The sequence below is a fragment of the Myxocyprinus asiaticus genome, chromosome 29 (genome assembly GCF_019703515.2).
Source record: "Myxocyprinus asiaticus isolate MX2 ecotype Aquarium Trade chromosome 29, UBuf_Myxa_2, whole genome shotgun sequence".
In the NCBI taxonomy this organism is placed as follows: domain Eukaryota; kingdom Metazoa; phylum Chordata; class Actinopteri; order Cypriniformes; family Catostomidae; genus Myxocyprinus; species Myxocyprinus asiaticus.
In genome coordinates, this window is record NC_059372.1 from 35,146,531 (window position 1) to 35,162,005 (window position 15,475).

Consider the following 15,475-nt stretch of genomic DNA (forward strand, 5'->3'; position numbering starts at 1 on the left):
GACATTATGTCCTGAAGATATCTGAGCAGTCTGGAGACAGCCCCACCTATATTTCAAAAGATAACTTTCACTTGGGTGCTGACTCTAAACTCTAGACTCTTTGCTTTTGCTAAGCCACAGCAACCTAGTGGCTCAGTGTGTTAAACACTTGACTATAATTCCAAAGGTTGTGGGTTTGATCCCTGCTGCTGCAAGTCCTGCAGTAGAAATGTCTATAGTTCTGGTGATATTTTATTGTGCTTACTGGGTTGCTGGTGTTTTCCACCATCAAATTCTGATTTTGATTTCTGTTGAAAAGTTATATGAACACGAATTTGATCATGGTGACTGTTGTGTTTGGCAGTGATTCATTCTCCGCTTGATATGTCCCTTTGGTTACCATTAAGGTTGTGGCTCTGGGGTGCACTGGATAGAGCATTGACTTGTCAAATGGACAGGCATAGGTTTGAATACATCCATAAGTGAATTGAAATGTTGTGTGTTCGCTCTGTGTGTCATATGTGCTCTCTGGGTTGTGCATTGGTTTCCATGTTGTTGCTTATCGAAGCAAATTTAGAATTGTATCTTTATTGAAAAGTTATGGCCCTTTGGTGACTGACAAAGTTGTGCCTCAATGGTGAAGTGGATTGTTCCAGTGGCTTGTTCTCTTAACTGTGGACCCGAAAATTCCTAGGTTCGAAAACGTCCTGGGGTGACTTGTCCTGTATATCATATGTGCTCTTTGGGTTGTAGTTGCCATGCTGGTGCTTGGCCCCGTAATTGCTGCTTGCAGCTATATTATTTTTATTGTATTTATATACAAATAGTACCTGAAACACATTTAGAAATTTTAACTACAACTGCCACTGTTGTTATAAAAATGAGGTCAACTAGAAAATTCTCACTAGAATTCAAATGTGTCACATCAGTTTTGAGGTCTGCGTGCCACAATATCGAAGCAATTTCGGTTATTGCCCTCACGCTAGAGAGAAGAGCAGATTATTAGCATGAGCTGGTTCCATTACATGAAAGCTTTAATCGCACCACGAAAATATTGCAGCGCAGATGAATGCAAGATTATCATAAAATTTGCATCGGCAGCCCTAAATTTCACTTGGGCGGCCTATGAAAATTTTTCAATGGGAGACCATGAAATTGCTTTTCTCTGCTATCCGCAACCCAGTCCGAATAGACCTACAACCTACTTTTGGATCGCGCCCCACCAGTTGAGAAACACTGCATTAAAAGATACACAAACATCGATAAAATATCAAGAGAAGCACCAAAGTATTGGCCAAACATCGGTATCGGTTGCTGAAAGCATTTATCGGTCATTGGCCAATGTTTTTTATTTATTTTTTAAACTGTCGATAAACAGGGCTGATTATTTCCTGTCAGGAGTGGGGTAGGTAATGTGTCGGACCATTTGGTCTCTTGTGTTGAATCACTTTGAATTTGGTGACAATCACAGCAGAGTTGCAATTTGTAAGCTTTGCACTGCTAGAATTTTATGATGTGGAACTACCATTAAAACTTTTAACAATTAATCTGATTACTCACCTTAAAGCTAGGCACAGCAAGGAATAGAAGTTTGTTAAAGTGAAAGCTGCTTCAGGGACAAGCTTCATCATTCAGAATTCAGATTATGTGAGTAAAGAAAATTAAAAAAATTAAAAAAATCTTACCATTTTAATGTGAACCTAACAAGAGGCTATTCAGAATTCAATTAATGAGAGTTAAAAATGTTAATGTGAGTTAATAATGTGCTTTTTACTTCAGTGTTTTGTTAATAAAAGACCACTTGCTCTGAAACATGGAAGACATGTAGAGACATAGACGTTATTATTTAAATACATTTCTAAGTTGTGTAATTATTAGGGTTGTCAATCGATTACAGTTTTTTATAAAATTAATTACATGGCATACCGATTAATCAAATTACTCGCATACATAAATATTTGCTGAGAAAGCCCCTCAAATAACAATAATTCAATATACATTCTAATTTCTAATTTTGTATTCTAATTTTTTGAGATAGTGAATTGGTGGGTTTTTGTTAAATGTGAGCCAAAATCATCACAATTAAAAGAACCAAAGACTTAAACTACTTCAGTCTGTGTGCATTGAATTTATTTAATACACGAGTTTCACAATTTGAGTTGAATTACTGAAATAAATGAACTTTTCCACGACATTCTAATTTATTGAGATGCACCTGTATAATGATGAAATAATTCGAAAGTTATATTAAAAAATTTATAATACAGATAATTAAAATGCATTACATTATTTAGGCAGACAAGTTAAGCATTGAAAAAGACAATACAAAAAGTGGCATTAGAATGCAATATATTGTTTATTTCCAAATTATTGAACATAAGCCTATCATTGGCCTACAGTTCACAGCAATCTATTTTGCAATTGTATTCGTCCATCAGTCCGAGATTTATTATAAAGGCATGTTTAAGGATGCGTCAATGTACACCTGCATCAGGCGGACGCTTTGAGCGTCTCGGTTGCGTTGCATCATAAACATACCGTTTTTAGGTCTCTGTGTCAAGTTAAACGAAGTTTGAAACTTAGAAAAACACATCTTGAGATCCCTGCCTTCAGGATTTGCACTCCATCAAGATGTGTTTGTACGCAAGAACGTTTTCTTATCTTGTGTTGTCTGCTTTCGATAAGTGTGGTTTGTTCTCTGTATGTTTGAGCTGCACATTGCCTATACAGCGAGTTTCGCTTACTGCCCCCTGGAGAAAACAGGTGGTACTCCATGCTTGAATTGTTTATATGGAAGGAATATTCCTTATTACGGTCTGGGGACATGATTAATTGCAAAATTAAAAAAAAAAAAAAAAAAAAATTATATATATATATATATATATATATATCTTTTTTTTTAGATATAAATATATAAAATTATACATATATAATTATGAATTAACATGTTAAATCGACAGCCCTAGCAATTATTAGTGATTTGAAACAAGGTGGTATTAAAAAAAAAAAAGAAAAACAGAACCACCAAACGATCGATATTGGCAGATGTTGCTTTAAATAATCAGATATCATATCGGTACACAAATTTTGTATCAGTGCATCCCTAATTGGGATATCATGATTATACGATTTCACTATTAACAGCAATTAAAAATGTCACTGTCAATTTAACAATAAGAATTTAGACTCCACAGTTAGAAACAGTGACATTTTTTATTTACATGTGGCAAAATATTATACATATAATAAATAAACAAATGATGAATTGAGAGATGCAACTTTTTGGAATGCTTAAGCGTGCTGAAAATGTGCGGTGCATTTGCATGTACTGTAGTTTCTATCAGTGTGGTAAACTTTACGAAGTTGTGCATGATATCACTCATTATTTAAAGCATTGATTATGTACAAATTCACAGCATTTAACAAAAAATTATATATTAAATATTATTTGTGAGATGATGTGGACAGTATTTGTATCGCGAGAGGGCTGTGTGAACTGTTGTTCTCGTGCCCTATCATGAACGCGCACAGGAGATCAACGGTTGGTCGACAATTTCACTAATTTCACAACAATTTCTTTTTGTTTTTGCACCAAACATTGCTGTATGCTTTAACAATCATGAGTCTCATGGAATAATTTATTAGACTTCTGAATTATCCATCTGCGTTCTTTTGAAGCTTGAACTGGTAGTCACCATAAACTGTTATTGTATGACATCACAGAGCACAACATTGTTTTCACAATTTCTCCCTTTGTGTTAAGAAAAAGAAAGTCATATACGGTTATAAAAACACAGGGGTGAGTAAATAATGACTGAATTTAAATTTTTAGATGAACTATCCCTTTAATAAACTGTTGCAGAATAAAAAATATGCAAAAAAGTTGGATGTCATGAACTAGATGTTGCGCACAATAATCTTACAGTTATGCACTTTTGAAGTGACTACAAGCACTCTGTTACATTGAAGCGCATCATTCTGGTGAAATACAGCAGGTGAACCAAGAAAGAGAAGAGCAACGAAACATACATACATTACAATACATGAAGTAAGGAGACTTAAAATAATAATAAACTGATTGTAATGAATGAACTCTGCTCATATTCTCTGGATTTGCTAAGTTGATTTTAGGAGGTAATGCAGATAACACTTGTACTCTACTCCAGCTCAGCTTACCACCCACAAACCCTCCCACACACTCACAGAAAAACAAAGAGACACAAACATCTGTGAAATTTGAAGCTCAAACAGTGTAGTACAGGTCAAGAACTGATCCACACACTCATCTTTCACCACTACAGTGTGTGCTGGGAAATAAACCAGTAGTGCAGTAAACTAATGACAGTTTGTGAATGAAGTGAATAACGGAGAGCTTTAAGCATTATAGTAAATATATATATATATATATATATATATATATATAGATAGATATATAGGCTTAATGGCCACAAGAGATACTTACCTGACAATCAAAATCCTGGAAGTTCTGTCCATTCTGTGGAGACACAGATGGAGAAAAAAAGGGGGAAGAAAGAAAGAGAGAAAGATAGAGGGGTTAGCTGTGCCGGTTTTAAAGTATGTGACATAAAGACAGCAGATCATGCAAGACCCAATGACTCAGTTTACACCTGGTATTGCCATCAGTCTCGGTGATCCAATCACAAGTGGACAGCCGAACCAAACTGCCATTTACACATGGTATTAACACATGGTCTCAAATGCTCCCATTGTTGCTCTTAAATATACATGAATTTTAAACCTCACCACAAACATGATGTTTTAGTCATTTATTTGTGATGTTTTCACTTCGGATATGTGTTGACAAGATCATTGCATGTTGATATCTGGCACACCAAAGATATTTTGTGAATTTATATAGACCTATACCATGCATATATAGCGCATGTATGGTCTTTCCCAAATTTTCAATCAGACTTATCTTTTACTTTTTTTTTTTTTTAAACACACAGCTAATAGGTCAAGTTTAAACCCTTGCTTTGGCTCAGTGATTATATGTTAGGCGAGTAGGCGGTCATTCGCTGCTGTCCGGGATGCATTTGTGTTTACGTGTTACAATTACCATGATGTGGAAAACGTGGAAACGAGTCATAAAATTGGAATTAAGAGTAAAACACAGAAGTTGATGGAATTTAACAAATTTGGGATGAAATTAATGAGAATTTGACAATCAAATCCAAAATCGCAGCAAAGTAGGATTATTAAACGGCAAAAGGATGCGACTTAGATACATAGTCTCCATGTGTCTGCACTTCTGAATGAATGAGTGGTGCTCACTCATCTCCAGTATCTATTATTTAAATGTTTTCAAATGTTATCATTTATACTGTGAAGCTCTCTTGTGCAGCATTTTATTTGAGAAAAAAAAAAGTCACATGTTCCTGATCATCTCCAAATGTGGTTTGAGCGATTGAAGCACTAAATGTTTTGGATCCCATTTAATTCAGTTCAAATAAGTTTATTATTACTGTTTGTCAGTCAATGAAGTGGCCCCTAGGAGGAGTCAATGTGGTTTGGATTTAAATGTGCCATGCTAATGATGAACTGCAACTGTACGTTCAGTCAAAACAAAATGAGAAATCAGAAAAATCAGGGTTAAAATATGAGGCACTGTTCAGAGTGGCTTTTGGAGGCCTTTACAAAGTGCACATACACACGTAAACAATCCTGTTGTAAGACCCCCTCCTTACTTTTTTTGACCGCCGTCAGGAGGATTTTCTGACACAAGCTAATTTTCGGCTCTATGAGATTCTGATGATATCGATGGCTATGAGATTAGGATCCGATGAAATTCATCGCACTGATCTCATTCCTCTAGTGCAACTCTGGCTCAGCTTGTTACAGCTTGGTATCCAAGGGAAACCAGCCCTGCGACAGCAGCCTAGAAGAGCCCCGATCGAGTCGTACAAATCAGAGCGAGGAAACTGGTGTAGAGGCGAGATGTAGTTAAAGATGTGTGTGTGAGAATTTACCTTGTCTGTCAGGAGGGGTTTGATCTCAGTCAACTGCACATCCTGTAACTCATCCATCCTCAGGTCTGACAGCTGCCTGTCACTACTGTGTGAGAGAGAGAGAAAGAAGGAGGGAGGACAGAAAAGGATTAGTATATTATTACAGTCAGTACGGACTTGTACTTACTGACCAATAGCGACTGCTGCCAATTGTTCATGTAAACAGAATTACAGTAAACAGGGAAAGAGCGAGAAAGATTTGATGTTTATTATCATGCCCAATAATGGCCACCAAATTTCCCACTTGTCCTTGTTAACAGAATTCAGATGAGCTCATGTTTAATTCATCACTGAACTATCTCTGGCTATTCTGAAGGTCAATGCACGCAACTGTCTCTGTAAGAATTATGTAGGCTTATGTCACCCTAATAATGGCACTGTGTGACTTACTGAGGCTTGAAAAAAAGTGTCCCCAGAGTTGTTTTCCGATTAAGCGTGTTGCTGCGCTTTAGGCCAGAAACACTATGCAAGTAAGCAAACACAAATGCTTGGCTAACACATGCTCCTAGCCCTTTTGTGCAACTTAAAAGCTGAAGTGTGTAATTTCTGTGCCATTAACCTCACCAAACGGTACTGCAAAAATAAACATTGTCTTTTTTAAACATATTTCCAAATGCACCCTCCGTCAGCTATTGGTCGAACAAACAGGTAGTCCCACCAATTCCTCTCCTTCCTCTTCTCATGACAAGACTGCTGTGCTGTTTGAGTCAAGAGAAGGGTTTGCTGAGACGAGCTTGTTTTCATTTTAGAATTTTAATGCACCTTTTACAACGTCCTTGAGTGTAGTTCCCTTTCTAAAGGCTTCGGCATAATGGCATGAAGGCATCCCATAAAATCTCTACTGCCCTACATCACAAACATTCTAAGTTATATGAATTATTATTGCACCCCTTGAGCCAGACTGACTGTTGGTGTTTGTGAGGATGGGTTGATGTTATAAACAAAAATATGTAAGGTGAATGCAGAGCCTGGGCGGCATCCACAGGAGGACTGACAAGTGCTGACAAGGTTACAGTCCAGACAGAAGGCAGTCTGTGTGTGCTTGTTAGATGGATTAGGGAGTTACTCAGAGGGAAAAGGTCAGTCTGCCACAGCATATGGGATCAGTGATCTGTTGAAATGCACAGTATGAGGCAAGGCAAAATGTTTAATATACTGTATGCTTTTTCAACTCCACCATTTCTATTTTTTTAAGACACTAATTTAATGTAAGCAAATTTGAGACTTTGACTATATTAACTCCTTTGTACAAAAGGTCAGATTTCTTTGCTTGCATTGAAGCACAGAAGATACTATTTGGATCATTCTCAAATCAAGATGGATAACATGATTGTTATCAAAGTCAAAGCAAAATGGAGACATACAAATACTAAGAAATTCATGAAATTTTTTAACTCGTATTGCTATGCTGATAATATTAATTGCATTGAATTAATAAATGCAATGAAACAAAATAGAATGGATCCAGAATTAGAGAGTCATTCTGTGTCAACTCTACCAGAGGTCCCTGGTTCTGGATCAATGAAAGAATGATCACAACGGCGTCTCTGCTCTTTCTCCAGGTTACCATAATTATCTTAATAAGCTACACCACTGTTTTGTACACCAGAGTGTATTTTCAAACCATGATTGGTTTGACCGAATAAGCAATTACCATCGTATTGGTGAGTAGAAAATAGTTTGAAGACCCTGCATTTGGTTAAATTTAGCTGCACAGAAAGTCACAGCGCACTGTACTGGAACTTGTTGCGGTGATGATTCATGCTGTGTTCCATTCAACTTGAGTCGGAATTTCCAACTTCCAACTGGGAAAAGTGCAATGGAACACCACTTTATGTCAGACTTCCAACTTCCAACTTGTGTGGAAATCTTGAGATGCAAGTGTGTGGCATCATTGTTAGTTATTAGTTAGTTTTTTTATTTTACGCCATGAAAAGGTAGTGATTAAAAAAACCTATATAAGGCTTTTAAAATGTATTTTCTTGTGTATAGTTGTCACTGAATTTCAAATTAAGTGAAAAGTCAATTCACGTATAATCATTTTCGTGATCAATCATTGATGTCCCTTTCAAGTACTTGTTTCAAGTACCCATCCCTTTTTTTTTTTTTGTATCTTAACTTTTGAGGCCCTAGATGGTTAAATCCCAGAGATATGGTGCTCTCAATGTGGCACCATTAGAACACTGTGGGTCACATGGTAAAAAGCTAGTTTTTCCCAATTAAACAAGGGTTTGAAGAACAAATAATGTTGAAATTAGAAATTAAATTAGAAATGTACGTGTGAACATGTGAAATCTCGAATTCGAGTCCAAAAACACAATATTTTTTTTAAGAATAAGTGACACGTGGGGCTATTCAGTTCATGTCCAACTATATCTAGTTTTTGAATTTTAGAAATTTAAAAATACATATTATATATTTGTGGTTTGAGTATATCCTGTGCTCTTCCACCCTTAGCACATGTTCTTCTGTTCTTTTCCATTATGGTTTTAATTGAATTGGATGAACAGTCAAAAGTCTTTCCTTGAATCAACTGAGACAGTGTACCAGTTTATATAGGGCCCTATAATTTCCGTGATGCGGAACACACTGACGGAATTGTGGAATCCAGTCATAAAACTGAATTAACGATTAAACGCGGAATGTTACGGAATTTGACATATTTGTGATTTATGCTTAATCAAAAACATTTATGAATTAATGCTTAATCAAATTAAAATTGTGATATGTCCTAGTGTGATAATTAAACCACAAAAGGCTGAGATTTAACTAAATATAGTCTGAAAGTCTGCACGCAGAATGTGTGAAGCCGGCCGCTCATAACACCTCATCATAAGCATAAGCATCATGTGCGTTCGGTGTTTAAAGATTACAAAAAGATTAGAGCACAAGCTTGAAGAACGCAGCACATGCAGACTATAAATTTATATAACTAAATGCAGCATTTTGTGGTTTAATAAGCACAATTAAGCCATATAGCAAACTGCTTATCCAGAGGTGTGAAGCCCTTGTCAAAAACATAAACTAAATTGCTTCGTTCGGCTTTCTGCCAAAAATAGGGCCCTATGAGCAGAGCTGCCTGATTCCTTTCGATTTTCACAAAGAATAAAGTGAGCACTGACTGTACTTACATTACAGATTACTATTCTGTTTAATGTAACATGAGGCGTTCATTTCATTGAGTTCATTGATGACAACACAGCAATATTAATATTTCATTTGAATACAAACAGCAGAGCCAGCTCTGTAGGGTTGCACCGATCGATCAGCCATCGATCTAAATCGGACGATTTTCATCTTAGGCTGGGCATACACAGTGCGAGTTCTGACACTTGGGAGGTCATGATCCCCTGCACACATTACGAGTCAGTTTATCTGAAAATCATACAGGTGCAATCGTACACGACATGACATTACAACCTGGTGAATTACGGAGCAATCACATTCATTTTCATGCTATTTATCATTATAAGACATAATGCCAGATGAGGACATTGTTTTAATTCCTCGTAGCTTGCGATTTAGAAATAAAAAAAGAAGACTGGCATGGCCAGGGGCTGCATTAGCTATAAAAAAATAAATAAAAAAAAGGATACTTATTACAAATGCAGTCGTGAATATTATGGGGAAAACACAGTTTTAACACAACCATTTTCACCAAATGTGTAAAAGCTTCATGAACACTCAGTTTACATTGACTGTGTGAGTTGTAACACCTTCTGTTGATTGGTCAACTCCAGGTAGATCGCCAAATCGGGCCAAATTGTTTAGATAGTTTCAAAAATTATCGGGGGGTCGTGAGCTGCTTGGCTTCGCTCATAATTCCTCTCACACGATGTGAGCCACGAGCACCCACGATTTCCACGTGATCTCTCCTGACTGAAAAAAATAAAATAAAATAAAAAAACCGATCGGCCGATCATGCCAAGATTCAGGGCTGATCTTTTTTGCAGCACGCATACACTGCTACTCTAATGAATGAGCGCTTTCTCAGCCCTTGATGCATGACGGAGTGGCCACTGGAGGGTGAGTTGGTGGCAATTCTAAGCATTCACAAATGTAAACTTTCAGACATGCTGTCATTTAGATGAATATGCCGGTTTGTTTTAAAACGTGTAAGAATAACGTGTATTAATATTAAGCTGCCCATTTTCTAGAGTCATTACGGTAGTTATTCTGACTTGCTGCACAATGATCATGGAGAGAATAGAGAGACTGCTAACGGGTATAAAAACAACAAATAAACATGCAAATACAAATCTGAGTGCACGTGATGTAAAGCGAGTTGTGACAATCAGACGTTGTGTGGAGTGATAGAGAGTGTTTGAGCGATCATGAGCACTTTTAGCTTTACTCTCTTCAACATGAGCGCTCTCGGTGTCAATCAACATTCGCGCTCTCCAGGTGCTCTCAATATCTCATCAGTCACTCATCTCAGCACTATTCCCAATTTAATTGAGGATCCCAATTTAAATCAGACTGATGTTGGTTGCTGTGCCATTAATAACAGATATAACTGTTTAACCTTAAATAACAGCACCATGTCTTCATGCATTTGCTTAATAATTAGTGATTTGTGTTACAACAAAACGCCAAAGGCTGTAAACAAATCATAAATACTACTGATTCCTCACAGGAGCATTTTTGGAGCTTGTAATAGACAACTTTCTTATTTTTGAATGCATCTCTGCTGTGTGTGATAATCTCATGGTTTTTGGTTGCCAGTATGTTACAGTGACCTTTTGATATTGGCAACAGAACTATTAATAACTGTTTTCAATACAAATAAATGTTAGCAATTCACAATGTCATTTTACTGTGTGGGGCATAAACTTCTAACTGCAGAATATAACTTGCAAAGGGCACTTAAAAAAAAAAAAAAAAAAAAAATGTATGCTGTTTCGGCCTTAAATTTCCTGATCGGTGCACCACTAAAGCTAGGTCTACTTCTCTCTTTTTTTTCCTTTTTGCCCATTTCCCACCCTTCTCTAATCATGCAACAATGGCAAAAATGAAGACACAATAATTTGATTTAGTTGCTCATTTTAAATATTCGCTTTAATAAGGACTTAAACTTTGGTCTGTTTCTCACCCAAAGCTATTGTATTGCTTCAGAATCATATGAATTAGGCCTAGTGTAAAATACCTTTAGGAGCTTTTTACAAGCTTGAAAGTTTTGATCACCATTGACCTGCATTGTATGGGAAAAACAGCTCATATATTCTTCAAAATATCCTTGTCTGTGTTCCACATGAGAAAGTCAGTGAAGGTTTTAAATGGGGGTTGGATGAATGATGGGAGAATAACCCTTTCCGTTTTGGGGTGAACTATTCCTTTAAGGAACCCCTTAAAGTCACTTTGGTTCATTATTTTTTATAAGTTTTGCTTTCCAGCAGAAGAATACTCATTATGTTCTTCAGTGGTGAAATACTAATTACAGACTGTTGGTGAATGTGTGTGGGTTCAGGTAATAGAAAACAACTGAAGGGCTCTTTTCTTGCTTAACGGCTCAACTCTCACTTCTCTGAATACACAATCAGCATGACGTAAAAATAACCTTGCTACATTTAGATCCACCTTCCAGTACTCCTGACTATAATTTTCTAATAATTAGTAATGATGCTATAGGTTTGCGAACTAGAGAGATAATAGCAGTTTTTAGAGTGGCATCACAAAGAGACTGTAGTTAGTTCATGTAAGAAAGAGTTCTCTTTAGCAACCAATGTTTGTATGCTCCACATGAGTTTCAGAAGTCTTCATATTAGAAATGTGTGTAGCAATGATAGCCTATAATCAGTTACAAAAACTTAAGGTTATTTATTCTCTTTGTCAGTGCTGTCAAATATTTAAATGATACTGAAATTAAACCTTCATAATAAACAAACTATCCCCACACCATTCCTTACAAAATACAGGGTTCCCACTCTTTTCAAGCCACAATTTCCCAGGATATTTTATGCACCCAACAAGTGTAATATTTTAGCAAAAACACATGCGTCCATTTAAATCAAGCTTTTATTTTGGCATTTCTGTTTTTTTGATGGTAGTTTCTCACCTCCAGATAGGCAGTTTGCTACATAGCCCAGTGTGATTATGAATCCCCATAAAGCAGTGATTCAATTTAATAAATACATAGTCTTTATGTGCTGTGCACTTCAGAGTGCTCTCTGTCTCCGTCAACTCACACACACGAGTGCACGTGATGATCATGATGAGGTGTTTTCAGTGTATGAGCGGCCGGCTCTACACATTCATTTTGAAGCACGCATCACTTGCAGATTATTTATTTATGCAATTAAATAAGACACTTTTTAAATTTAATTAGCACACAAGGACATATCAGAATTTTAATTTGATTAATTGTACATTCAAAATTAAGATTTTAAATAGCCATCTCTGTCCGCAACCTCCTCGTCCCTCTGTGATACACAGCTTCCAAACTAACCTTTTGCTCTCGCACGCGCCAAATGCTCCATTTGAGCTTTCCCTAGTGTGTAAGTGCCCTTTAGGCCGGCGTAGGCTACGCGTAGCTATGGCGGCCTGACGTGCACCTCTTCAAAAATATTACTGCGAGTCGTGTCGAAACAGACCACAACAGCTGTGATTGGTCCAAGTTAACCAGAGACCCCCCCACCCAGAATGAATATCTATGCATCATATCACATTGTATTTGGACTCAGGACCATTAAAGAAATTGTCTCAATCGTGAGCATCTGCTGTTTTTTATTCTGTTTGTGTTTCATGAAGTTAGTAAAGATTAGAAAAGTTAACGAAGAGTTAAGTTTACTCCACGTTGCAGTAATCGTCACGGAGGGGCGAATTTACGAGCTTGTCATGCAAGAAAATGGGAGGTATGCACAATAAATATTGAAAACATTTATTTGGAAGATAAAAAAAATTGGCAATTGCTTTAATTACAAAAAGTAAAGAGAGGACCCGTTTGTGTTTAGGTCTTTGCGTTTTTTTTGTGTGTGAATGTAATCACTGTAGTTCAATAATCGGTCTCTTGATACTTGGAAATGATAAGGTAAAAATGTATTAAAATAAGAGACGTTCAATATCTCTTCATAAATTTGGACAGTTTTAAAATATTTCTTGTAACTTTGACATCATTTGTGAGATAAAAACGTGTGAAACACTTTGGTGTGAAGTTGGAGCCGAGGTTGCGCTGATGCATCGCTTCATAGACTTCAGTGTATTCGGCAGAGCTGACGCGAGTCATGTGAAAGCCTCTCAAAGTGTATAAACATCAGGAACTTTTACACATTAATACTCTTCTACCCTTTTCTCTCCATGATGAACAGTGTATACTCACATGCCGATGCAGAAGTGAACAAACAACATGCCCATCTCATTCAGTCGGTCAGTACATTTACCAGGTCATTCAGTTTGATTATGAATGAGAAGTTTCACAAATGCTGCTTCTCATTGTGCACTTGCTGCTGTAAACAATCAAGCTATCTGCCTCAGTTGGACCGTGACAGACCTTTTTCACACTCCGGGTTTTGGAACACGAAGAAAACGTTGGCAGGATAAACTTCGACAGCGGTGAATGGGAGTGAATGGGAGATCACAGCAAATATTATTTTCACTTACCATTTTCTCCAAGACCAAAAGAAAAAAAAATCCACTCTTACGTTTGAATGACTTCCCAGAAGAGAGAGAGAAAAAAAAAAAAGAGCGGTGGATTAAGATGGGAGAAGATGCCAAATTTACTGTCTCTCAGCAGCTGTAATAGGAACCCACTCGCAGCTGTAGTAATTCTTTTTTTTTTTTTTTTTTACTAATTCCAGGGTAATATAACAATAAGCATAAATGTTATCAATTTACACTCAATATATAAAAAAAATATATAATATAAAAAATTATGTGAGATTTATGCTGCTAAATAGGACGGAAACGTCATCACAGTCTGTGAAAATGTCCATTGCCAAGCACACGATTGGACGCTGCTGTAGTCAATCACGAGGGTGTAACCATCCTTAACCACTGATGTTGTTTCATACTGCACAGCCACCGACAGTGACAAAACGATACAAATTTGTGTATTTGACTCCTATTCAGAGTCCGATTGTTATGTTTTTGTACATGTAACGGAAACCTTGCTAGCAACACAGTCAAACGGTTATATGAATATTTTCCAGGACAAATAATTTTCCAGGACATTTAGGTATTTTTCTAATGTTCCATGACTTTTCCATGACTGGAAAACTGCATTGCAAAATTCCAGGTTTTCCAGGATGCGTGGGAACCCTGAAAATATGAGATATCAATATGTACATCTGGAAAAAGACCAACTTTATTCTGCACACAGCTCTGGAGTGAGGCAGGCATTTGAAACCGAGATTGAGTGAGTGAGTTATGATACACATCATGCCATATAAGGGCCGCTGTGATTGTGTCTGTGTGTTACAGAGGTCAGGTAGAGGTGGATGCCTGGAGGAAAACTACAAACAGCCACAGGTGGCCCATGATGGACAGATAAGGAAAGATAATAAGATTAAAAAAAAATTAACATGTTATGGGCTATAAAAAAAAATAAAAAATAAAAAATAGTGCACAAGAAAACGAAATAGTGTTAAGCAGAAATAAGAAGAAACCTCCTGATTTCTGCAGCATATTTTGACTTCCGCCTGCATTTGTCACACCCAAATGTATATTTACACACAGTGTACCAATTACAAAATACTGGTCTCATTTTCCCAAAAAAAAAAAAAAAAAAAAAAAATCACAAGTATATGTTTGCAATTGCAATCTTATGAACTTTTTTTTTTTTTTTTAATCCTGTCTTTGAAAGCCTGTGATTCAGGCTGAGTTTGCTCTATGTTCAGGGTCCGAAATTAACTTTTTGGCCTACCAGCCAAGATGGTAAAAAATTCTGGGTTTTAAAAACTGTATGTGGAGGGAGTTCAGGAGGAAACCTGGTATCGCCCAAACCAAATTTCAGAGCAGGAGATTTAATTTACATCTCATCAGGCAGAACATGGTTACCATGACTACAGATGTTCATCATCAACAAGTGAGCAGAGGTTATCCATGAGCAACATTATGGGGCAATTTCAGAGGTACAGATTCAAATGAGGAGATTTAAAATATGTAATTAACTTAATATGCGTAAAGAATGAAAGAGAGATTAAAAACGTAAAAAAAACAAAATGCGTAAACTAATTAGCTGGATTGCTTGAAATGGTCCTCATGGAACAAACAAATAAAAGAATCTGTTGACCCATATCCTACATAGTATGAAGCTGAATCCAAATAAACAAACACAAACAAAAGACACTAAACAGCAGCATTCGTATTAGCAGCACTAATCTGTCTGTGTTTCTAATCAGCTCATGGTAGAAACGGAAATCTTACCCTTTAACAGTGGATTTGAGTTGATGGGAGTTTATCATGCTTTGGTGCTTACACAAGATTTTAATTGAAATGGACACAACACACTCAATCAGAAAGAACTGGATCTC

The 15,475-nt window shown here is 36.7% G+C and overlaps 1 protein-coding gene across 2 annotated transcripts in view; it reads right to left on the reverse strand.

Moving 5' to 3' along the window:
• LOC127419964 (protein NDRG3-like) overlaps positions 1 to 15,475 on the reverse strand; it is an 85,307-nt gene that overhangs the window by 51,167 nt on the left and 18,665 nt on the right. Inside the window, exons 2-3 of one of the 2 annotated variants that reach the window (XM_051661826.1) lie at positions 5,970 to 6,054; positions 4,442 to 4,474 (exon numbers count right to left, since the gene is read on the reverse strand). In XM_051661826.1, the coding sequence (XP_051517786.1) occupies positions 4,442 to 4,474; positions 5,970 to 6,026 (90 nt within the window). In that variant the 5' untranslated portion in view covers positions 6,027 to 6,054. The remainder of the gene's footprint in view (positions 1 to 4,441; positions 4,475 to 5,969; positions 6,055 to 15,475) is intronic. The other variant, XM_051661827.1, reaches the window with a different exon arrangement.